The sequence below is a fragment of the Eriocheir sinensis genome, chromosome 28, assembly GCF_024679095.1.
Source record: "Eriocheir sinensis breed Jianghai 21 chromosome 28, ASM2467909v1, whole genome shotgun sequence".
In the NCBI taxonomy this organism is placed as follows: Eukaryota; Metazoa; Arthropoda; class Malacostraca; order Decapoda; family Varunidae; genus Eriocheir; species Eriocheir sinensis.
This window is the reverse complement of record NC_066536.1, coordinates 3,383,701-3,410,515: the sequence shown is the minus strand read 5'-3', so window position 1 is coordinate 3,410,515 and position 26,815 is coordinate 3,383,701. Positions and strand designations below refer to the sequence as shown.

Genomic DNA, 26,815 nt, shown 5'->3' with positions numbered 1-26,815 from the left:
ATCATCATCATCACCACTACCCAAATCTTCTGCGGTAGACAGGAAAACAGGCAAGGCACAAAATTCGGCCTACGTGACTCCTTTCCTCTCTACCAGTACCATCACCACTATTAGGAACATCACCATCATCACCACTAACAATAGCAGCTTATAACCATCCTCTTCCGCAGACGACCCTTAGGCGCTACTCTAACGTAACCAACACTCAAGGTCTGTCCCAAAGTGTGCTAAGTCTTGAGGGACGTGTAACTGGATACTCGAGAGGTCCCGACGGAGACATGGAACAAAGGAGGCTTTTCCCCATTTTTCCCTCATTCCCCATCCAGCCCACCACGGATATAGCCTTGTAATGGGAGTGGTCAGGATGGGTGGGCATCAAGCAGACACTGTAGTCTCTCTCTCTCTCTCTCTCTCTCTCTCTCTCTCTCTCTCTCTCTCTCTCTCTCTCTCTCTCTCTCTCGTGTTTATCATGCTGTGTCTGATATATGATGATAGCCTAATGGTGACGCATCATTAGTGTTTATCTAGTGCAGTCTATACGAGAGTACGTCTCTCTCTCTCTCTCTCTCTCTCTCTCTCTCTCTCTCTCTCTCTCTCTCTCTCTCTCTCTCTCTCTCTCTCATGTCATAACCCAGTGACTACTGTACGATGATAACCTGATGGTCAGGTATCTTCAGTTATCACCAAAATAATGTGGTCTGTATTGATGAAGAGCATCCAACAGCATAATAATGGGATGGATCAGTCTTTTTTTTGTTTTTGTTTTGTAAGTTCACTACCTTTATGGCAGAAACCTTTCAACCCCCCCATTCCCCCCCCCCTTCCTTCCTGGGTGTGACCACGAATGACGGCTCGGGGAACAATGTAATATCTCCCCAATAGCTGTTCTCTTAATTAGACATTTCACGCTTAAAACTAATACGTTAGATTGTTTCGCAGAATTCCATTAATTTCAAGTGTTATTTCACTCTTCCTGCCTCCCGCCCCACTCCCTCGCCTCACTGGCTGCCGAGCAAGGTGTTGGACTCCACCACAGGTTAATTAAAAGGTTAATTAAAATGCACCACTACTGACGTGCGTCCGCCGTTTCTCAGCGAGGCGCGGAACGTAAACACTGTTTGTCCTCGGGGTGGCAGACATAAAAGTGTTTGCCAAGGGATCCTTCGCAATGACAATCAGTGAAAATATATTCTGCAGTAGTAACAACATCAGCATTAGCATTAGCACCAACAAAAACAATAATAATAATAATAATAATAATAATAATAATAATAATAATAATAATAATAATAATAATAATAATAATAATAATAATAATAATAATAATAATAATAATAATAATAATAATAATTTCAACAACATTGAGGAGGACAAACAAAAGTTCCATAAGTTCGATAAACAAAATAGCGAAAAATATAAGTCACGAGGGTGCCACAAAGCTCCCCCACCCCCCGACACACTCAACAAGAACTGGCACTCCGCTAAACATCCCACCGAGCACGGAAACAGGCACGTCACCCCATCTGGTGCACTTCCCGACAGTCCTGATTTATTATTGCATGGCTACAGGTCCCTCATGACGTGCACCGCCCCGCCGAGGCCCTGGGAGGCTCGGCTGGTACTCGTGACCCACCCAGGATAATCTCAAACGCTGACATTCACATTGACAGGATTTTCGTAACGGTTTTGAGCATTTCCAGGGGTAGTTTAATGACCATGGTGGTAGTGTGATCCTTCTTCTGTACAATGAACGTGAAAATCACCCATGAAAACCCGATTAATCTTCTCTTTGGCCTTTGGAAATAGATGATTATTTGAGGTGGAAGCGTCTGAGAATACCCCAGGCAGGCACTCCCGACGTAAATAGTGTCTCTGGCCCCGACCCATGGCGATGACACCCGCTCTCCTCGCCTACCAGCACTCAGACAGCACCTCACACTTACCTGACTGACAGAAGGCACTGCTGGACTGTCCCATATCCCCAGCGGGACGACGAGGGCGGCGTAAAAGAGGAAAATCACTGGAAAACTCTATGGCGGTCCGTGCTGTCGTCTGTCTGTGGTGTGTTGCGGGAGGGATTCTGCCTTTGCAACGGAACACCCCAGAAAAACAAACTCTGGACTGAAGGAACAAAAATATACTAAAAACACAAAGTAACCATACACAGAACACCTAGAGAATAAAAATATGCAATGAAAATGAGCAAGGCCACTAAGGGGAGCCGTTACAAAGGCAAATTTTCCTATTTTTTAATATATCAACGCCTCAACTCCTATGTTTGTAAAACCTCTCGTAGTAAATTTTCATGGAGTGTTTTGTGATGCTGGTGATAGTTTTACACGGCTTCTGCATCTTGAACGGGAAAAAACCCCATGAAAACCCGATTAATCTTCCCAGTGGCCTTAAAACTAGTCGTAATGGGAGCGTTATGCTTTTGCAACGGAACACCACAAAACACTAATCTCTCCCTGAAAAAACTAAAACACCCCTAAAACACCCCAGAAGAAGAAGAAACAAAAAATATACAAAAAATAATAAATTAACCACAAACAGAACACCTAGAGAATAAAAAAAGAGTGAAAATGAGCAAGGAAACCATGAGGGGACCCGTTATAGAGCTAAATCTCCGCAATCTACTTTTTCCAGCGTACAGTTTCATCTTTCCGTACCGTTGTATCTGGTTTTTGAAGTGTCTAAATAAGAGGAAGAAGCAAGGAGGACCTACGAAGCGATACATAGCGGAACAGCTCAAAAGAAGACGGAGGAATAAGTACCGTACGTGTTAGGGCTATATGGATATAAGGAGGAAGCAGCGAAATTAATACCTTACACAAAAAAATTCTTGACATGTTGGGAAAAAAAGATGTTAAGTGAAAAGTGTAATAGTGGAAAATAGCAAAAATCACAGAAAAAAGTAAATTAGGGAAAGAAAAAGACAGGAAGAAAAACACATAAGCCCAGTTAAGAAAGTGATGTCATACTGAAAAGGAGAGTGTGAATAAGTGAATAATAAGAAAAGAGGAACGAGAGGAGGAACTACGAGGCGATACAAAGTGGAACAGCGCAAAAGAAGAAGAAGAAGAGGAAGAGTGAGGGTAAACACGCATCAGCTGGCCCGCCGCTCCTCCCGCCGCGCCGCACGTAACTATGACCTCCCTTTTGCTTATTCTCCCTTTTCCTAACCCTGCACGCCTCGTAGATCATCAGTGCACGTCCTGGAGGGGTCAGTGCCCGTGCCCCGCCATTCGTCATCGCCAGGGAGCGGGGGTCCAGTTTAGGGCAGGTCAACTGTGCTTCATTGTTATTTCCACAGACGTGTATTTCCCAGGCATGGCCCACAGACCACCGTGGCCCGTGCAGACGTTTACCGTGTGTCAATGCAGCAAATGTTTGTGTCTTGATGTTTATATACTTGATTTATGTGAGTAGTAAGTTAAACGTTGAAAATAAGGGTGCATATCTATTTTTCTTCCATTTCTCCATAACTTTAGTGCAAATACTCGCTTATATGGAAATAAAGGTAGCCATCTCGCTTGAGGTCAAAATTGACAGTATTGTATTTTATTTTCTGAATTCAGCCAAGTAACTAAAAGCATCCGAAAAACTGAAAAATCTTGATGTGGAAAATTTATGAGCACAGTGCAGCACATCGTATTTTGGCAGCGGGAGGTCAGGTTAGGTCAAATAGAGTTAGGTTATGTCAGGTTAGTTTAGATTAGGATGAATCTAGTTTTGTTAGAACCCCCATGAGGCATCTTTTTACCCAATAATACCTATTTGTGAACTGTACCCCAGTGTTCAATGAGGTTAAAAGATGTTCATTTATTATTGGGGTATCATTCCCAATCGGGGATCATTAGGGTAAAAAGACATTTACATATCTGTTCGGTTGGGTATATCATGGTGATGTTTACCTTGGTGTACAGTAGGGTGACCACCCGTCCCTTCAAATACGGAATCATTCCATATTGGAGAGTGAAATGATGCATTCTGTTTTGAATCAATACAGAAAGTCATTTGTTCTCATATATGGCTGTCTGAATGGTCAAGCAGAGAAAACTCAGTGTTTTAAAATATGAAATCAATGATTTGAAAAAATCACTCACATAAAGTCAATGAAATTGCAATGTATTTGTCAGGGGTTGTCTTAAAATATGTATAAAGTATGCAATGTAACATGGTTAACTGATTAACAGTTATCAAAGTCAGCTTTTGGATTAATGAATTAACTGTTAACCAAGTTAACTTCTTGATTAACTGTGCTGACCCCTATGTATGTTTCAGCAATAGATGGATCAACATCCACTATTTGTGACCCTCTGGTTAGGAGCTGCCTGTTCAGAAGGTCTGCCATTAGTGCTGCTCAGTACTCAGGCCAACCAACCCATTACCCCCCTAAGTCTGACATGAAACATTGTCTGTGAAGTAAAGCCACTCCTTGACCTTGGACATATCCAATGCACTTAAAATATATATTTTCTATTAAATATTTCTTCTGCTGACGGCTTTGGGTGTTACCAGTTTGTCTGAGCCCCAAATGCCGATTACAGCCACAGCTGTAATTAGTACATGAAAGGGTTGAGTCTTAGCCAGATGATGGAAAATTCTGAAGAATCAAGGTTGTGGGCATGAATGCAAGTGATATCACTGCAGACATAGACACAGCATCCATCTTTTGATTGAACATAAGTATAGAGATGGTAAGAGGGAACAAAGTAGAGATTACAGCCAGTAGCCTATGTTTTGGTTAGGAAGACAAGGTGAGGTTTAGAGGAGACGAGTTGGTGTTCCACTGAAGGGAAGTTCATGCAAAGATCATGAATGTTGCAGAATTTGATGATGAGAAAGTTGGAAGAATTATAATGACACTTCTTTAGGCTGTTGCTGTTAGAAGTGTGGTTCAACCCAGCAACATTTCTGGCCTCCTCCCTGGATGGGGTCCGAGGCTCAGCTATGACAATTTTTCATTATAAATCTTGTTAATTTTGAGGAAATGGTATGCATGTTGGATGTATGTAGTGTGGTGTGGAAAGGAAGATAATTTATCTGCATAGATCATGAGACAATAGAGAAAAGGATAATGAGAACACGGGAGGGTCTTTGATAGGCTTGCAGCTCCCCCTCGCCTCCCACATATACCTCACTGAGAGTGACTTATGCATGTTTCAACAGGTATTTACCTTCTTGCTCCCTATCAGTGTTTGTGTTGGTATAATTGTTGATTAATAGTATAGGTGTAATTGCAATTACCACCGCTCATATAGTAGGACCAGTAGTAGGTGTAACCTCCTCTACTATTCTTGCCACTGCCATGCCCCCTCATCTCAGAGAGGCCCACTCCATCCACCCTTAGTCTTTGGAGCTCATTTGATAGGTTAAATAGTTGATGATCCTCCAAGAGGTACAGTATGTTTCAGGAGCCCACATGCAGAGCCCTTTAGAAAAAGTCAATCAACCTTATAAGTTACCACTCTGAAACTTCACATCTTAAGATAGTTGAAGAGGTCCTTCCTGCGCACCCAGAGTATTGTGTCTTCCACAGGCTGTTCAAATTCTACCTTCTGTGTGTATTTTGAAATATATTAATTCTTGCTTTCCAGAATTTTAACTATTATTAAGAATTTCATTTATTATTTCTTGCACCCAAGAATACAGTTTTTTTTCCTTATGAATATATACAGTATGTTAGATCTTAGAATTCAGACTGTTTTTCAGATTTCAGTATCCTGCATTCAAGAATCTAAGTTTTGGGGAGATTTCAGACCACTGAAATATGAATTAACAAACTTATTATAATATGTATATAGAAAATAAAAATATTGCTAGCATATTGAGTCAAGATTCATTTGCCTTTGTTTTCCATTCACTATTTGCCTTTCATTGCAGCTTTTGTGGTGTTGGAAGTGCAGCGATCAGGGACATGGCCTCATTTTATGATGAGGATGAAGCTTACACCAGTAAGTTTTGGTGATATTGTATGACTTGACACTTTTTGAGGCTTGGAGCTAGAATATCAAACAAAAAATATAGCTTGCTGTACATGACATTAATGCGAGCCAGTTTTTGGTTTGCCACTATTCTCCAATTATCAGTGACATGACGTGTGCACCCTGTGTGTGTTTTCCTGCATAATAGGAACAGTCATAAGAATTATTACCACTTTGCAGGAGTCCAGCTGTTTCCGCTACACAATGCCGTTGCATCAAAAAACTTCAAACATGTTCAAGATCTTGTAAATGACGGCCACGACATCAATGAGCAGCACTATGACCGCGTCACTCCACTACACATGGCCTGCCTCACCGGGGACCGACAGATCACCAAGTACCTCCTGGACCGAGGCGCATGGGTGAGGCTTTGGCTTTGGTTAACAGAGAAGTAATGAAGTGTCTCACAGATTAGCTGCCTCAAATATTGGCATCCACAAGGTTATGCTATTGTTTGTTTAAGTCTACAGTCTATATACTTTTCTTAAATCCCTTCAAAATGCCAGTACTGGGAAAGTCTCTCTTAGTTGTTCTATATATGCAAATGCCTCACAGTATATTTTTATTTATCTCTCACCTAATGATAATGTTAAAGGTTACTTTAGTACATTAGGAATGCTGGTTTTGTACAAGGTTAATTGGTAAATATATAAGTGGCAAACTTATTATAATTACTAGGTCAGATTATTATATTTTAAGGACCATATTTATGGGTTTTGTCAATATTCAACTTACGAGGTTGGCTGACATATCATTTTGCTGGTCTTGAAGTGTACATTACTTCAGTATGCTTTTTTTTTTTCTTTTTTTCTTTTTTTTGTGTGTGTGTGTAAAGTTATTCCTTTCCATGTTTTTATTAATTTTAAGAGAAAAATGCCTAATTTTAATTTGATAAGGTTTTGTCAATAACAATATCAGTTTATTTAATTTAACACAGTGTTGTTGTTTATCATTTCTACTAAGCACAACTGCCAGAAAAGTTTGAAATTGTGAATATTAGACCGCTTGTGATATTTTTTCTTTTTCTTTTTTCTTTTTTTTCTAATTGAACTTCCATTACGATCCATGATATTAAGATAGAGTAATAATCTGTTGCCCAGGTCTTCTTTGATTCCCCAACATATTGGCCAAAAATGGTTGATATTCAGTTGGTACTTTCATAGCCTTTCCACAATGAAGTTCAAAATGTTGGTTTTGAGAAGAATGATTCTAAAGTTTTGAGTACCTTTGTTATGAAAAACACCTGAGTATATTTGGGTAATTAGGATTATTACATATCAGGACTCATTGACAACACATTACAGTCCCTCAAATATAGCAAATATTACTTATTACACAATACATTGTGCCAGATTGGTGTTTGATATACGGGTGTTAGTGGTGCCAGTGCTCCCCTGGTTGGTAGGACTCACTCTCCACATCAACTTTTCGTCTTTTTCTTCTCTGTTTGGCTTTTGTACTTCTTCCTTCCCATCCTCCCTTCCATTGCTGCCATGCTGAACATAATTATCGTTGATGCATCGGCTACTTTACAGAGTACTGGTTGATAAGGAAGTAGGAGTGATGGAAACTGATTATTTGCAGGTTCACTACCTGTGGCTGAAGTATTTGGTGCATGTTGTTCTTCTGTTACCCTGGATGTAATGGCTGTGGTGTGCAGGTAGATGTGGAAGCTTGTTGAAGCAGTGGTGTGAAGGTTAGAGAGGAGAGGCTGAGGGAATGGCAGGGCTACAGGCAGCACTGGAGGAGGGGCAGGCTGGACGTGTGGTGTCTTGTTCTCTCTTCTTTCCTTCTCTCCTGCGCTGCTCTGGCATTCCTAGCAGATCCATTTCTTTTCTTAGCATGTCCGCTTCTTGGCATTGTAAAAGTATGTATGAAAATGAGCGAAGGACAGCAAGGCGTAAATATTTTCCCTCACGACAAAGCAGTGGGCAGCTCACATACTTGCTTATCTCTTGGCTTATCACCCGATACAAATGGGTTCATTTTCTTTCACAGTAATAGCACATTGTCATAGTTTCCAAATGGAATTAAAAATATACCATTATTCTACCGCAAAACCTCACAACAAATGCAAGAGGGTTGTAAGTTACCAGAGGGGCCGCCCGAGTGCTTTAAAAATGACAAAAAGCTCTTTAAAACAGAAGGAACTTAATCTCGAAGGAATATTTGGGTTACACCACCAATTACTACACAAGTTCCTGTATATGGATAGATGAAAAACAGAAAATTAGCAATTTTGGGGTAAATTATCTTAAATATGGTCCTTAACCCTTTCATGGCTAAACGCTCGCAGCGAGCGTTAGGCGTATTTGCTGGTGGTGCTAAACGCTCGCAGCGAGCTCCAGCCGCACTCAAATCTCCCGCGTATGAGAGTGTTCCAGCAATATTTCTCACAACACAGGATTGCCAATTGAGTGGGTTCTCCACTAAATTTGGTGGAAAATCATGTCAACATAGTGCGGAAAATCTATGGACGAGCAACTGGTGGATGTTGTTGTCCAATATAGCGACATTTTTGCATAGCTTCACCTATCACTTGACTGATATTTTGATGAAATAGTTGTAAATTTTGCAGTTGGCAATACTGCCCTGCCAGCACCCCATCATCAAGAGATCTACAGTAGTTGCCTTACGGCTGACCGTCGCGCATGTATAAATGTACGTCTTCACAGGCAACACCCCCTGAACGTGCCTGTACCTTCGCAGGAGAGGCTTACATTACCGAATCGTATAGATCTTGGCCTCCTCTTTCCAATGGTGTTTTTTGTTTTTTAGCTGTGATGAATAGTTTTTGAGATACAGAGGTTAAAAGAGCAAGCACTAGCGTCACTTGCTGGTGGTGCTAAAAGCTCGCTGTGAGCGCCAGTTGCACTCACAGCAAAAAACACCCCCTGAACTTGCCTGTACATTCACAGGAGAGGCTTACATAACTGAATCTTATAGATCTTGGCCTCCTCTTTCCAATGGTGTTTTTGTTTTGTAGCTGTGATGAATAGTTTTTGAGATATAGCGGTTAAAAGAGATCCCCTTCACCCGCTGGGGTGCCCGAGCGCGCCTGAGGGATAGTCTCGTTGCGAGCGCTTAACAATGAAAGGGTTAATATCCACCTTTCTATGCTTTTATATATTCCTTCTTTATAAGTCAAGAGCATACAATGTGAGTCTCTGCACATTGATGCCGTATTCTCCAAGAAAATGTTCACAGCAACAATCATCGTTGAAGTTGTCTTCTCCTGCAGTGCCAGCAGCAACACCATCCACTCCCTTTCTGTTCTTTCAACCAGTTCATTTATTTCACATTCCATTTCACTCCCTGATGGCACTATGGGTTGGAAGGTATTAATAATGTGATATGTATAGAGACTGGTTTGAGAAGTGATTGCCCCAAGTGTTCCTTCTTGTTTTATTTCTCATATTGTAGTCATAGGCATTTCGATTACATCTTTTTCCTGCGGTTTTAGAGGTTGTAGTTGACTTACATGTTGTAACATCTCCCCAGGTTAATGCCCAGAGCATAGACAACAGCACACCCCTGTGTGATGCCTGTGCAGGGGGCAGTTTGGACTGTGTCAAGCTGCTGCTGACTGGTGGTGCACTGGTCAACCCTCCCTTGCTGCCCGCCACACCCCTGCATGAAGCAGCCCTCAGAGGTACTTGCTTGTAGAAGCCATGAGTGATGTCACCTTTGGGAATTTTTCATTTCCATTAGCAGAGTCAAATAGTTTGCCACTTCAAAACTATATTCACTCAGTTCAAGGTGGGCAGTGTTTAGGGTGATGGTGTGGTATTTTATCAGCATTGAAATTTTCATGTCTGCAGATGAATAAGAGTGTCTGGTGATGTAAGAAAATAAGTCCTCTTGCTCAAAGTTAAAAAAATAGGCATTTGGAAGAGAGTGAGGTATGACTACTTTGTCACTCCTTTTATTTAACTTGGCTAACTCTTCTGCAGAACAGGAGGATGACATTTGGTTAATTATGTGATAGATCCACAGAGACACTGGTGATGCCTTACCGGGCAGCTGAAATAAACTAAAACAAGAAATGAAAATGATTGCATAAATTACTTCAAAGAAATATTTTGAGCTTAAAATATGTCAGATTAAATGTAACTTACTCAGTACAATGATATCAGATACCTTTACTGAGCTGCTGAGTTTCATCTACCATCAGCATCAAATATTTCTTAGCATGTCACTTACAACCGGCCTTACACAACTGATGTTCTCCAACAGGCTACACAGACATCGTTTCACTACTCGTGGCCTCGGGAGCCAAGCTGAATGTCAATGATCTGCACTATGGCACTCCCCTGCATGCTGCCTGCTCCATGACGATGCCCTCCATTGCCTGCATCAGGTTCCTCCTCAAAGCCGGTAGGACTACATATGAAAGGAGTTGCTTGCAGATTGTGAATAAAATTTCTAAATTGTGCAAACTGTGGCCAAATAAATTCACTTCATTCATATGCTATGTGAAATTTTCAGGTGCCGGTGTGAATGCCATAAAGAACCATAAGACTCCACTGCATTACATTGCCATGTACAGCAAGAGTGTGGAGGCAGCACAGCTTCTCTTGGCCTATGGTGCCAATGTTTACATGCAGGATAAGTAAGCTATGCATGTATTTGTCATCATCATCATCATCATCATCATAACTGCCGTTTTAACACTTTCTTAGAGTTGAATGAAGAGCTGAGAATCTAAAAACAAGAAATAAGTTACAGCCAAAGATATAAAAAGACTGACAAGGGAATGATTTACATCTAGACGCCACTTGTGTTTCCTTCCTCTCTGTCAGTGTGTGATGTATCTCAGGTTGTCATTATTTTACTGATTTTATATCACATACACTTCTCAGTGACCAGAACTGTAAAAGAGGTGTCAATATTGTTATTCAATTAAAAGCTTTGTTAAATCAGAGTTGAATATGAAGAACACAATGATAATAAATAATAGGACAGCATATGGAAAGGAAACACTTGAGATAGGAAAGGAGCACACATATCTTGGACAAACAGTTAGTGCAAACCCAGCCCATGAAATGAAAGTCAGAATAAGTATAAGAATAGAATGGAGCGCATTTGGGTAAACACAGTAATATCATGGAAAGTAACCTGCTACTCTCTTGGGAGAGGAAGGTGTTCAGTCAGTGCAGCCTGCCAGTCCTAACATATGGTTCAGAAACCTGGTGCCCCACAAAATATCTAAAGAAAAGGCTATGCAGTTGACAGAGATAAATAAAAAAGGAAATGCTGGGTATAATGTGGACATTGATTTCATCGGTCACTAAATTTGATCTCCCCATTTTCAAATCTGCTGTCATCGTATAGGGGCTTCAGGCCCTCAGCTAGGCATGCTAACCACTACATCAGGGCAACTCAACTGTTGGCCTGTGGTCCAAATCCAGACCTCCTGAGTGTTGTAGCTGGACCCCAGGCTCCAGGAGTAGAAAACATAATTAAATAACATGAAGGTCCTGGCTATGGATTCTTGCAAGTGTGTTTCCTCAACTGACTGTTGGCCCTACAGTCAGTCGAGAAAATACACTTGCAAGAATCCATCACCAGGACATTCACGTTGTTTAACCCCTTCAGCACCATCACGTACGCATGTACGTGATAGGGGATGCACTACGATATACCGTCATGTCCGGGTGTACGTGAAATTTTCTATTGTTTCAGAGGGTGGATAAATACGGGCAGTATAGTTTATTACACTGTGTTTAGGGGGTGGTACTATGTACTGGAGATACCCTGAAACTCCGCCCACAGTCACTCAAGCAAATAAAACAGTGACTGCCACGTCACGAGACGTCAGGGCATCTTAAGGCTGGCTGGCTCAGGGTTGCCATTTGGGACTCAGTGCTTGTCTTGCTTCCATAAGAGAAGGATTATATCACTTTGTGTCCCTAGCCTGGCCATCTTGGATTCGCTACAATCGTTGCAACCGCCGTTATCACCACTATGTCGGTCAGCAGTAGTTCCAAGTCTGGCTCTGAATATCTGCCAGGTGGTTCTGTTGTGTTTGTGGCCTACCAGCACTTGGTTACTCCTTACAGCACCACAACATCCCTGTAATACGTAGTAACTGGTTATATCCCATCCTCGTTGACGTGTCCGTGGTGTCAGTCTTGATGGGGATGGATACACGTGGAGGCACTTAATATTTACTGAAAACTCTACATTACTCCTTGAGTCTCAGCGCCTCGTGCCCTCCTCTGAGAGGAAAACTCTAGAAACTATATGTAGCTGTAACTTACAATATATATATATATATATATATATATATATATATATATATATATATATATATATATATATATATATATATATATATATATATATATATATATATATATATATATATATATATATATATATATATATATATATATATATATATATATATATATATATATATATATATATATATATATATATATATATATATATACACAAAATCCTATTACCGAAACATACAAAAGTATAAAGGTATTAAAACTCCTATAGGGGATTTGGATTCCCTGTTATTACAGAGTTTTTCTGGGCATCTACAAAGAAAACTTAACAGTAATGCATAACTTATAAATACTTCTTACTCTGTTCTTAATCTACTTACATATCGTTTCCTCCCCCCTGTTGGAAAGAAAGGAAAACCTTACAGATTTAAGCACTCTGGAGGAACTCCTCTTGTGCTCTGAGCTGGAAGAACTCTCCTATTTACATTTTCTGGAGGAGTGGAAGTAACACCAGAGTCACTAGACTGGTCAGGTACATCTATCTCTTTACTCTCCAATGGCACAGGTTTTACATCGCTCTGGTCTCCATTTGTTTCTTGAGCTGGAGCCGTGTAAGGTCTAAGTTGGTCGACGTGACGTTTCAATACGCGTCCACCAATTTTGACATCATAGTACATTCGTCCTAGGTCTTTAGTAATTTGACCTGGGACCCATTTCACATCTGTGTTGTAGGAATGAACCATTACCAGTGAAGAAGGTTTGAACTCATTCACAGTTTGATGTTTGGCTACTTGTTGCCATTCACGATTGTTTTGTTGTATGTAGAAGTCTGGTTTAAGTAAGTCCAATTTATTCCTGACTCTTCTACCCATCAATAACTGTGAAGGAATTTGTCCGGTAACAGAATGTTCAGAAGTTCTGTAGGACAATAGGAACTTGCTAATGTGAGCAATAACGTCTGCAGATGTTGCACTCCTACATTTCATGTTATGTTTGAAGGTCTGCACAAAGTGTTCCGCTTCACCATTGGTGGCGGGATGGTAAGGTGCTACCATAGTATGCTCTATTCCATTAACCTTTAGAAATTCTGAAAATTCACTGGAGCAAAATTGTGGACCATTGTCCGTCACAATGCGAACTGGAAGTCCATGAATGGCAAAGACTGGCATTAAGGTTTTTATTGTAGCTTGTGCTGTGGTTGAACTCATGGCTATTACCTATGGCCATTTACTGTAAGCATCTTATCTACAATTACTAGAAATGAATGACCAAGGAAAGGACCTGCAAAGTCTAAATGCAATCTTTGCCAAGGGTGTCTCGGGTATTCCCAAGGATGCATGCGTGCTGGCTTGGGATAATTTTGAAATGCTGAGCAGTTTGGGCATTGTTTCACACATGACTCTATCATGACATCTATTCCTGGCCACCACACATACGTCTTTGCGATCGCCTTTGATTTTATAATACCATGATGGTCAGCATGTAATACTTCACTCACGACTTCCTTAAACTTTCTGGGATAACTACTCTGGCTCCCCTTAGAATACATCCTTGTTCTTCTGACAGTTCTGACCATACCTTTAGATAGGGTTGAAATTCTGCCTGCTCTGGTACTGTGTTATAACCAGTAACTAATGATTACAAAATATGTGACAACACTGGATCTTGTTTAGTGGCATGTCTTATCATTTTAGCTGTTATAGGTAAGTTATGACATTCTACCATGAGTACACTCAATCTAAGTGACTTTCTCCCAAGATCCATTATCTACAAGTCTCTGAATCTCTTGCTTTACCAATGGTTTTAATGGCAAGGGAATCTGTCTAGGGGGATGAAATTTTGGTTTGGCATTAGGCCTTAGTTGTAAACTAGCACATGCATTTATAACAGTTCCTACCCCATCTTGGAACACTTCGTTGCTCTGTTCAAGTACTTGAGTTAAATCTTCTTTCAGCAACCTTGATTTTACACTACATATTTTTGACCAATCCAATGGAATGTGTTGAAGCCAGTTTAAACCAAGAAGACTCCTTTCTTATCCTTCCATTATTACAACTGGCAGATTTTTGTATTCCTTCTGTCCATAACAAACATCCACATCCATCGAACCAACAACCATATAGTCTTGGAGCTGTACTTTAGTGGGTGTTATTCTCACATTTGGAATAGACTTAGCCAGATTCTCTGACACTAGTGTGACATCAACTGCTGTGTCAAGCTGTATGTTCACAGGTTTGCCATTTAGTGTGATGCTAAGCATAATCCTTTTCTGGGAACTTCCTACTGAGTTAATTCTGAAAGTATACTGTAAATCAGTGTCACCCTTACTATCGTGAGACTCACTAGGTTGCTTTACATTTGGCTCAGTGGATTCTGCAGTGGCATATACTCTTTTCTTAGTCTTACACATACTAGCAAAGTGCCCTAACTTTTTACAGGCTGAACATTCCTTGGAAGCAGCTGGACATTTCTATTTCCTGCAGTTTGTTTGTTACCTTGTGTTGGTTGTGTTGGATGACTTGGTTTCTGCTAACTTTCTGAGTCTGGTGACAAAGGCATCTGTTGTTTCATGTGTGTCTTGCTTTATCTTTCTAAACAACACACGTTCATACCTTATATTGGTCTTAGGGGTGAAGTGTTTCTCTAGAGCTGTTTGTTCCTCCTTGTAGGTCGTCAGTGGTGGTGGCAGTGTGCTGAATATTTCTTGCACCTCCGGGCCTGCCACATGCAAGAGTAGTGCACACCTTTGCGCTTCACTGGTGACTCCTGTAGCATCCAGGTAGAACTGGAACCGTGTCTTCCGCTTCTTCCATCGGGGAGCTACTGATGCTGGGTCCTCTACCAAAGAGAAGGCTGGGGGCTGGTCCACGTCCAAAGGCATTTTGCTTGTCCTCATCCAGGGCTGTCCTTAGTGGGACGTCCACTCATCGCCAGGTTTTGTTGTGTTTGTGGCCTACCAGCACTTGATTACTCCTTACAGCACCACAACGTACCTGTAATACATAGTAACTGGTTAAATCCCATCCTCGTTGCCAGGTTTTGTTGTGTTTGTGACCTACCAGCACTTGGTTACTCCTTAGAGCACCACAACGTACCTGTAATACATAGTAACTGGTTATATCCCATCGTCGACGTGTCCGTGGTGTCAATCTTGAGAGGGATGGATACTCGTGGAGGCACTTAATATTTACTGAGAACTCTACATTACTCCTTGAGTCTCAGCGCCTTGTGCCCTCATCTGAGAGGAAAACTCTAGAAACTATATGTAGCTGTAACTTACAATATGGTATACAATCTCATTACTGAAACATACAAAAGTATAAAGGTATTAAAACTCCTATAGGGGATTTGGATTCCCTGTTATTACAGAGTCTTTTCTGGGTGCCTACAAAGAAAACTTAACAGTAATGCATAACTTATAGATACTTCTTACACTATTCTTAATCTACTTACATATCAGCTTCTACTGAAGAATATAATGATGATACCTCAGAAAGTGGTGATAGTGACTTAGTAGATGACAGTGATGAGTTTTCAGACACTGTGGAGCCTTTCAGTGATACCCGGCCTGACCCAGCGAGTGGTATACGGGCCCGGGTCGGGTAAATGGGAGCGGTGCTGAAGGGGATGATTATATTTTTCTACTCCTGGAGCCTGGGGTCCACCTGCAATATTTATCCAGACCTCTGCATACATTTGAACTTGTCTAGCTGGACCTTTTTTTATAATGGTTGAGTAGCCTGCACTACACCATGGAATGTATACAATAGAAAACATCATAGAAATTAGTGAACATCATCCTTTCTTTTTTGTCTTAGAACTAGGCATCTGAAGCCATGAACATAAATCCTGTTACATGGAACTGTTGCAACAAGTTTTCATAATATGTTTGTGAATGTTCCATTGAGCTTCTGTTAAATGGATTCTCCCTGAAATCTACTACTTCTAAGCAAATATTATTGAAGGTATTGTTAGAGCTGTCCCATTCATTGCACGGGATTTTCTTGCTGATCATATATAATTTATCAGTGTGCATGTGGTAGTGTCTCACTAAAGTAGCCATTCTGCCCGAACAGCATGGGCAAAACTGCGCGAGATCTGGCTGGTGCGTCCACAGGATTAGCCAAGCTGCTGGCAACCCAGGAGAAGTGCCCGCGTCCCCTTGTCCAGTGCTGCCGGCTGGCCATCAGGTCACACCTCGGTCCCAGCAGACTCCAGCTCATTAGCCAGCTAGAGGCGCCCTCAATCTTGATCGGTTTCTTAGAGTAGTTGATAGAGTTTTTGTCTGTTTGTCTTTCAGATTTGTACCAAATTTTATGTGGTATGATAATCTTATATAAGAATTAAAGACATTAGTCTAATGAGAAATTTATTTGCAAGTAAGAATATTACATTTCATAGTCTATGTTTTGTACTATTTTTGTTTATATTGTTAAATTATGAAATCATTTTTATTTACTGCAACAAAACCTTTTGTTATTTGTGTTTATGAAAACACATTTCTGTTTTTCCTTTTAAGAAATCTTTATCATTATATATGTATGTGTTTCTTGTAGTCTGTGTTCTATACTGAATTATTTGTCCTGATAGGAGCATCTTGTTCTGCTCGCAGAGGATGTTTCATGACAGGGGACAACAGTTCATTTCACTCCTGCCCCACACAGGGAGGCCTTCCCTGACACAGAAGCTGCATCTTTCCAGAGGAAGATGGCTTCTCTTACCTCAATACTGTCTACACATGAATATTTACAATCATTTATATTTAAGGTCTTTTAGAATATAAACCATTTATTTATTGCTGTTACATTAAACTTACTTCAGTAACCAATGCAACTTATACCCTCCAGCTGTACTTGAGCTAATTTTCTTTAGCTGTGTAAGAAAATGTTGCTGAAAATTTTATTTGATTGAAGGCAGTCCCTGTAGGTGTCACAGGAACTTTTTGCCTTATCTAATATCTTGGGTTGTTTATAAAGTTTTGTGTGCAGTGGTTACACTATTTATTTGCACATGCATTTAAATCATTATGTACAGTTGTTCCCTGATAGTCACACATTTGACATTTGTAAATTCATAAACTTGCAGGGTACCCCATGAACATTATTTATGGACAGCTTGGATTATTTTAAGTTACTCTGAATTTGAAATGTATGTTACAGCTTAGTGCTGTAATTTTTATTTTCTTATTACATTGATTTTCAGGTAATAGAATTAAGTTTTAGGGCATATTTGGGGGCTGGAGGATTCTGTCCTCTCAGGGGTTTGGTGTTCCTACCCTTAGCTAGCAGTCACCCAATCCCTGATCTGGTTGACTGGGGTGGAGCCTGCAACTCTTCCTCATAAAGCCCAATTCCTGCCCGATACAAAATACAAGCATAGGCTGAGGTCGAGGTTCTGTTTACTACCCTGACCCAGCTGTATTAGGAGGCCTGACCAAGCAGCAAACTCCCTTAATGGATTCATCTTAGGGGAGTTTGCTGTCTAAAACAGGTGCAGAGCATAGCCCATGGGATCCAAGCACCCTAAAGAAGGAAGTGTTTTTTTTTTTTTTTTTTTTTAACATTCTGAGCCTCTCCGAGGATCACTGACTGCCTTACTGATAGAATGAGCTTAGAAGACTGAAGATGGATATAGTGTGACTGAGATAAGGAAGCCTGGCAGTGGGCAGATCAGTAGGTGGGTAGCTCAGCTGATTAAGCATGAACAATAATACCATCTTAGAAAGGTAGCTATAGGCATTTTCAGCCAATAGTAACTGTTTGTTGTTGAGTTTCCTCTTGTTGACAAACATTATAGTACAAGTGAGGTTAAGCACACCTTGGGCTTCATGTCTCTTATTGCAGTGTACACTTTAACTGATATGTAAAACTGAAGAGATGTTCTGTACCAAACTCAACTCTGTCTTAGACCAGTGCCCCTCCCCTTAGGACACATTCGTCATTTTGGGGTAACTTAAATGTTAGTCCTGGCACTGAGAAAGCTGACAATGAGTTAAGTGTTAGACCCCCATGGATCTGGTACGAGGAACACATAACAGTTCTCTCCTAGGTCTAAAAGGTTAAGCATTGCAGGGAGTAGAGCAGCACTACTGGGTGCGGTATAGCAATGCCGCAGGAGGAGCTAAGGATATTGACCACTTTTGCATAACTACTTGGAGGATCCTTCAAAACTTAGGTTTTTCAGAGTGCAGAGTTTTTTGCCACTGATCATAGGCTTGTTGTTACTCTCAAGTTTTATGTCAGGTTAAGAAGAATCTCAAGATGTAATCATATTGTGTTTTCTCTAAAGAAACTGAAGGACTTGGCATGTGCCTATGAGTATACAGTGACAGTCAAATCCCCACAAATAAACCACCACAAGTTAATGTGATGGATATGAGCACTGAGGCCACAGGCAGCTTAATGTATGCCAACTTTACTTTCTTTGTCAATGTGCCAAAAAATAACATGCTATCACAGTAGAATCTCTATATCCAAATGCCCCCTTACTTGAATGATCCAATATTTGAACAACATTTTCAAGAAGAAATTGCCACTAATATTCAAACTTTTGCTCCTATATCTGAACCCAAACAAAGGTGGCCCAGCATGTCTGCCCAGACAAACAATGCATCACACAGTCAGCTGTTAATTTCTCTCCACCTGATGGATGATGATGATTTATTTATTTATTTTTCAAGAAAAATAAGTGAGTATGGCCCCAGTGAAGAGTGGTAAAGTAGTAAAGTGCAGTTAAATTTTCATTAATTACATGTATTTATTGCTTTTACAGTTTTCATTTATAATTTGTCACATAATTATTATTATGGATGTTAAAGTATCAATACTTTCACTTTTTCTTTTAATAAAGGTTACCTGGGGCTTGGAATGGATGAATCCAATTTACATTAATTCCTTTTGGAAAAACTGATCCGATATAGAGTACAGGAAACTGTTTGAATATCAAATTGTTCTTGCACTGGATATACAAAAAGGTTTCTGGGTCAGATTAAGTTTAGATATAGTGGTACGGGCTACACATACCATTGTATTTCAGTTGGGCACCAGTACCTATTACACTTTTCTTTTGTTGCCAACATATCAGAACTACTACGACACATTACCACTCATGTGAGCACTATGGTATGACCACAGAATGGTTAATGTAATTACAAGTTGTTTGACCTTAGTCAAGATGCATCATAGTTGAGTAGTTTGACTGACATGGATTTAGTCGCTGTCATTCGTTGTTGGCTAAGTTGCTGGGCTGAGCTAAAGATGAACTTTTAACCTGAATAGTTCAACAATTATGAAAATAAGAAATTAGCAGGACCCAGTATATTCCCGTAGTTGGCTGTAAATTCCAACCCAGAATGGATATCTTAAACATATTGTTTAAACAAAGGTAAAGGTGGGTGCATCCGCTATAGCTGCCATGGCTGCAGTGCTCATGTCTGAACTGATTTTTAGATATATTTTTTTATTTATTTCACTCAACTGTGTGCACCATAAAATGCTATGATATTTTTGCTGTTGCATCAAAGTAGCCTCAAACAAACAATAAATACATCTAATTAATGACAATTAAACTGCACTTTACTACTTTACCACTCAGCATCAAATGCCAAGCCTGTCAGTCATCAACTTGATGTGAGTTCTTGACACTGCCAATGTAGACCCAACCAATCATTACATCCCCAATAGTGATGCAGCCCTGAGGCAATGTGTCAAGTGATCAGTGAGTCCTTATTGTTGTTGACGTGTAGGTGTGACCACGTGACGTGTATTAAGACTTTAGGGCATGACCGCCTATGGACCATTTTGCTTCAAAGTACGATTTGTGCTCAAACACTGGGTCCCAATAGACTGACCATTCACTGGGTCATCATTCCTTCGCAGTTATATGACTGAGTACCAGATGGTAGGAAGCACACAACTCTTAGTACTGTCCAGAGGCTTGCAAAATGGTTGTAAGGACCATGTTTAAAATATAAGTTTTGTAAAAAGAAAATCTGAAGAATACTCTTACAGAACATCACTTGTTTTTGCTTATATATATGTAAGTGAAAACAGAGTACCCTATTTGCCATCAAAAGCAGTGGTTTAGAATATACACCATAAAGTCATAAAATAAACTCTGTAATAAAAGTCTCAAATAGTAATACACATCCTTTTTCATTGTTGTACTATTTTTTTTCTTTTCATTATTTAATCACAAGTTTTCAACATCCATACACACAGTAGTGAGCTTTCAAGGTGATACAATGAGGAAATATTAAAAATTCAAACGTGATTCCAGTCTCCTGAGCGGCCCAAATAGGAAAAACAGCTTGGAGGTTTCGTATTTTTTCGCCCAGGGCTTTATTTTGCTCTCCAGCAGCTTAAGAATTATTTAACTTGCTGTTAAACAATTGTTAGTAGCTATTTTGACTTCTGGTTTTAATATAAGTGATCGAAATCGAAAAGAGGAACCGAGTTAAGTCAAAACTCTGAGTCGCCGCCGGATAGCCAATACAGTCCATTCATCTTTAGTTTCGTCCGCGCCACTCATCTGGTTACACTTAGCAACTAGGGAAAGAGAGGGAATCAAAACATTGCTCCTTGTGGGAACGTCTGCCTTCCCATAAAGGACGTCACTGGACGTGACAGGTTAGTAAACTATTTGCTCCCAGGGAATAGTCTGTTAAATAGTTGTTATATTACTATTAGTCTATTATTATTCATTGGAAATTATGTTTTTGCGGATTTAACAAAAAAAAAAAGACGATTAACAGGAAAAAAAAAAGTGTTAGCGGATTAGCGTTAGCGGACCAGCAAACCTGGAAAATTAGCGTATTAGCGATTAGCGAGCTAAAGAAAAAAAATCGGATTAGCAATTAGCGAGTTAAAGAAAAATTAGCGGGTGCCCAGCTCTGCAAAACATCAACATAAGTATCTTTCTCCCTCCTGTTGGAAAAATACGCAGGAAAGATGCAGCTAATATATTTGTGACATTCCTAAATGATATGCAAAGTGTGTACCGTTAGAGGACCTAAATATTTTTTTTTTTTTTTTTTTAGTTTGACGTACTGTTTAGCATCGTTCTATGATTATGTGTCGGACAGTTCTCGGAAAAAATGGCACCTGAAAAAATGGCACAGGAATAAATGGCACAGGAAAAAATGCCACATTTTTCAGCATAGGAAAAAATGGCACAGTAGAATCAGCTAAAATGTGTTAAAATTTAATTTCTTTACATTTTCCATTTAATAATTTTACATTTCAAAACATCTCCATTTAAAAAATTTACATTTACAAACTTTTATTTAAAATTTTTGTTATACTGCTTAAGATTTCCAGCGAATGTTGTAGCCACCTCCCTGTAGAAACTCAACAGATTTACGACCAGCCCGGCGGTCTAGGCAGAGGTTCTTCATCCGTGCCTGTAGATTCTTGTAGACCCTTTTCTGGCGTTTCTTGGGAGGCTCACCACGAGATTCTTGCAGCATCTGAGTAGCTATAACAGCATGGTCAGCTTGGATCCATTGGATGGCACGCCATATCGTTGGGTGACTGTGACCAACCAACCTAGCAGAATAATGATCGTAAATCATTTGATTCCAAGGACCTACTCAAGCTAAATACGAGAGAGAGAGAACAACTGACAATATGTAAGTAAATAATTAGACAACTGACCATATGAATACATTATTTTCAAGTCCGCAGTAGCCTATCTTACAGTGGAGAGAGAGAGAGAGAGAGAGAGAGAGAGAGAGAGAGAGAGATTTAGATCCCGGAAGTGAAATTTGAGAAGTTCAGTTTAACTGATTTTTTGTCAGTAACCAACATTTCCATAAACGCAACTAACCAGCACCTTTACATGATAGTGTTCGCTTGACGCACCTCCACCGAATCGTGTTAGCTCTCGACCACTGCTTCGTATACATGTATCCACTGTAACATAGTTTAGGACCTCCCTTATTGCTTTCGATAATTTCCATGGCCAAAGTGAGTTGTGCAGTGCGTAGCAGTGTCCCAAAGAGCCAACAAGAGTCCACTAATCTGATACCTCACAACTTGCGCCAAGAACATTATGACGGTCCACACGACGGCACAGCTGGCAGTAAACTGTCGACATGTCTCGACGAGACATGTTGAACATGAATCCGAACATGGCTGAAGCAATGTTGCAAACATGCCTCAAAACATGTATCCGTGCCGTGTGGCCGAGGCTTAAGACTTGTGTTCGTTAGTGTTACTGAAAATCATGCCATAACATTTTTTTATGATTTTTATGATGTATGATTTAGTGATACATAAATGTGTGTGTGTATGTGCGTGGGTTAGGAAAAACAAGACTGTTTTTACCTATCTTTGTTTGCTAGTCTGTCTATCTTTATCTTTCTATCTATCTATCTCTCTATCTTCTATCTATCTATCTATTTATGGAAAGAAAAAGAAGAAAAGATAAAATGGGAAGAAGAAGAAGAAGAAGAAGAAGAAGAAGATGGAAAGGAGAAGAGGAGTATGGCGAAATATTCGAAACCTGTAATTACTGAAAATCATGCCATAACAAGCAAATATTTATGTGTGCCATTTTTTCCTATGCTGAAAAATGTGCCATACTCTCCTGTGCCATTTTTTCCTATGCTGAAAAATGTGCCATACTCTCCTGTGCCATTTTTTCCTGCGCCATTTTTTCTGGTGCCATTTACTCCTGTGCCATTTTTTTCCGGTGCCATTTTTTCCTACATTCGTGTCGACTTAGGGAGCGTCTGTCGGCTCCGTTTATAGGCGCATCACCTCCTCTTCCCTCCCCATGCCATCTTTCTCTTTTCTACACCGTTACGCCGTCACTTTTCTTTATAATCTTCCACGAGCGTCTCAGTCAAAATATCCCATTCATCTTTGGATTGTGGTACGGCTTGATGACATAATTGGGCTTACTTGCCGTATCAATTCTCTGGTTTGGGCGTTGGAAGAGCGGGAAGAGAAGGCAGAAAGAAGGGAGGGGTGAAGGGGGAGGATGAAAAAGGAAATGGAGGGAAAATTTTCTCTGGAAGTCGAGGAGAGTGTATTTAATTATTTGCTGTGCCACAATGACGTTCTAACTATGTCTCCTCGCTCTATTAATACTTTCTTCTTTCTTTCTCTTCTTATCCTTTATATCAGCCTTTTTTTTTTTGGTGCTACTTTAGTATGGGGTCTATCGGTCTGACCTGTCTCCTGAGACCTCATCTGATGTTACATTGTTACCTGAGTGCTCCTCACCTGACACCTGAATGACCTGACCTGGCTCTGGAGACTATAGCTTGATCAGAGTAAGACCAGACCACAGTCATGTCATTACTTCATATTACCTGAGTGCTCATGACCGGTCTATATAAAAGGTTGCCTAATCTAAATGCCATGGGTTGCCGCCACATTACAGTGAGGCACCGACAACAGCATGTAGATCCAGCAACAGGAGTACACACACAAACTATTGAACGATCATGGTTGGATGACAAAACAAAGATCTCAAAGACACTGAGAGGAGTCAGTAGTAAGCTTTTTCAATCACACTTTTTTTTGTTTGTTTACAGTAAAGGAAACCGCTGAAGAGAAAAAAAAGCAATAATGGAAAAAAGCCCGCATATCTGTAGGAAAAATACTCAGAAAAGATGCAGCTAATATATTTGTGACATTCCTAAATGATACGCAAAGTGTGTACCGTTAGAAGACCTAAATATTACTTTATTTATTTTGACGTACTGATTAGCATTGGTTTATGATTATGTATTTTAACTCTGATATGCTATTTAGCATTATTTATTGTTATGTTTTGAAGATTTTCATTAGCGTTTTATAATCAAACCTTTAATCTGCACTATTCAGCTTGTTTTTCATTACCCTGAAAGTATAAGGTTTCTGTAGTGAGGTAGATTTATTTTTTTTTTTTTTTTTTTTTACATATACGCTTATAGCGCCGGTAGGCTTGCTTGAGGGGCCTGGATGGTAGTCGGCCCCAGCCCGTCATGGCGCAGGGAAGTGTTTATAGTGGCGCCATCTTCTCTTGGCTCATGCTGCCCCCCGGAACTCGTTCTTGATTCACTTGGACGGTTTCCTCTTGAGTCCGGGTTGATGGGTGGTCTTCAAAACTGCATGTGGGTAGTTTTAAGCCACTCGGCGGTGACTGAAAAATCCGAGGTGGTAGCTTGGGGATTGGAACCCGCGTCGTCCATCACGCGGGCCCAGCACGCTACCACTCAGCCACCGCCTACCCTGCACGCTGAATTGTAAATATGGTGGTAGAGCGCACGCTAAAGTAGAAACGGCAGGGTAGACAGCATACTAAAGTAGCACCCTTTTTTTTTTTTTTCTTCTTCTTCTTCTTCTTCTTCTTCTTCTTCTTCTTTTTCTTCTTCTTTTTCATAACTTGGTCTTTAGAGATGTGGGGGAGGCGTGTTGTGTGCTGCTGCAGGGTATGAAAGCTGAACAGAGGAAGAGGGAACCGTGGGATGACGTGGGGCGTTTGGAGAGACTTTCTGGAGGGGCTGCTTTGTCGTGGGCGGTGGAGAAGCTGTTGTTGTGCATGACGGGAACTCTGCCGCCTCAGGAGAAAATGTCGAGTACTGAGTCTAGTATAATGCAACAGCCGCAGGGTGTTAATTAGTAGTCGGTGGGGTGTTGTTGAGGCGTCTAGGGCTGAATAAGATGAGAACTGCTATCATCTAAGGGGCCATGTTCAGTGCTAAGTCTTTTATGTAATATGGGCGTGTGGGGTTGGTGACCGGCCAGGTGTTTAAGTGTTTATGCTGGTTGGGTGCCGGGGGAGGGGGGGGGGAGATTAACAAGGATGATCTTTACATGCATGCTGGAGGGTTTTTGGGTAACTGGCGCAGGCGTTAGGTGTTTAATTAAGCCGGTTAGGTGTCTGGGAAAGGAAAGGAGGTTAGCATACAGGGACGGCCTTTGCGTGGATGCAGGGTTTTTAATTTATTAAGGTCGTAAGTTATAGGCTCAGTACTGTAGAATTCCAGATGTATAAAATGGTAAGGTATAAATAAAATTGGGGCTATACTCTAAGCTGCGCATGGATTCGGTGTTTATCTCCGTCTCATTGGCCCATGAGCCTGTGGTGGATAAGAGGACACTTTCCCAGGACAGAGGACAAGTGTGGCATTCGTGTTACTACAATTTACATTCCTCAAGTCTCCCCAGGTACCCCGACATTTATCAATCAGCCCGAGAGGGTGACTGTAAAGCTAGATGAGTATGCAGACATGCATTAGTGGGTCACTGGCCAGCAGGTGTCTACCCTCATGCAGGATGTTACTGGTTGTCTCCTGATGCGAATAATCTCTTCCTTCTGTAGAGTTGGCGTGCACGTGTCTTCCGTCGCCGTGGCCATCACGAGTCAGTGTGATCGTGGAGGACAAGGGGCTTCCTTGGTGGAGAGTTTCCCCTAAATATACAAAGATAAAAAAAGATATTACAAGACTACAACAGTCCATGCAGGTGACCTGCACCTGACAATGAGGTATTTACCATCTCCGTCTCCCTTCATAAATCCATCTAACCTCCATTTAAACCTTAAATTGCGTTTGCATCAAACGACAAAGCTGCTTAATTTGTTCCACTCATCTTAATACCCCGTTCATGAACCAGTTTTCACCAGTCTCCTTCCAGAACCATCCAATAGGCGCACCTGACAATACCATAGCCGATCCAGGATTCAGGACGTTTCCTAAGTTAAAGAAGGTAATGTTATACTTGTATTTCGTAAAGAATCCTTATAACCAAAAACTAGCTAAAATTATGAGTACTCTTTTTTTTTAACACAACATTCAATAAACAACAGAACAATAATATGAAAATACGTATAGCGACCGTTGCCAGATTGTTATACTCAGAGCATAGTATTTAACAGTGTTTGACGCCTAACTATTGCCAAGAAACATCAGAATCTTTCTCTTTTAACGATAACTATAAATTAGTTTCGTTTTTGGAGCCCAAAAGACAGTTTTGGGGCAGGAAGTCGGGAAATATAATCTGCTGAGTACGACAATCTGGCAATAATCTGTGGCCGAGGCAGCAGCAGCCTGCCATATTGCGGGAATCAGATACTTGAAATAGCATACTTTTACTGCACAAAGCAGGTGGTGTCACTTATTGTGACTTCGTGAGCTTTCATATTTATCTATTTGTGTATATTTCATGGTGGCAAAACTTAAATTTATTGCTTTTACAGTTTTCATTTATAATTTGTCACATAATTATTATTATGGATGTTAAAGTATCAATACTTTCACTTTTTCTTTTAATAAAGGTTACCTGGGGCTTGGAATGGATGAATCCAATTTACATTAATTCCTTTTGGAAAAACTGATCCGATATAGAGTACAGGAAGCCGTTTGAATATCAAATTGTTCTTGCACTGGATATACAAAAAGGTTTCTGGGTCAGATTAAGTTTAGATATAGTGGTATGGGCTACATGTACCATTGTATTTCAGTTGGGCACCAGTACCTATAACACTTTTCTTTTGTTGCCAACATATCAGAACTACTACGACACATTACCACTCATGTGAGCACTATGGTATGACCACAGAATGGTTCATGTAATTACAAGTTGTTTGACCTTA

General features: G+C 40.4%; 1 protein-coding gene across 3 annotated transcripts; it reads left to right on the top strand.

Moving 5' to 3' along the window:
* Nucleotides 1–3,045: 3,045 nt before the first annotated feature.
* On the top strand, nt 3,046–20,371 carry LOC127004368 (ankyrin repeat and SOCS box protein 13-like). 3 transcript variants are annotated; one of them, XR_007757765.1, is made up of 8 exons: nt 3,046–3,141; nt 5,887–5,957; nt 6,168–6,349; nt 9,489–9,639; nt 10,224–10,364; nt 10,476–10,599; nt 14,899–15,008; nt 16,306–16,323. XR_007757765.1 is itself a non-coding variant. In XM_050871992.1 (7 exons), the coding sequence occupies exons 2-7, from the start codon at nt 5,921–5,923 to the stop codon at nt 16,496–16,498; spliced, it is 828 nt and encodes a 275-aa protein (XP_050727949.1). In that variant the 5' UTR covers nt 3,046–3,141; nt 5,887–5,920; the 3' UTR covers nt 16,499–20,371. The 3 variants fall into 3 exon arrangements, 2 of the variants coding, with proteins under 2 accessions (XP_050727949.1, XP_050727950.1); XM_050871992.1 differs by lacking the exon at nt 14,899–15,008 and having other exon boundaries at nt 16,306–20,371; XM_050871993.1 differs by lacking the exon at nt 16,306–16,323 and having other exon boundaries at nt 14,899–15,352.
* The last annotated feature ends 6,444 nt before the right edge of the window (nt 20,372–26,815 follow it).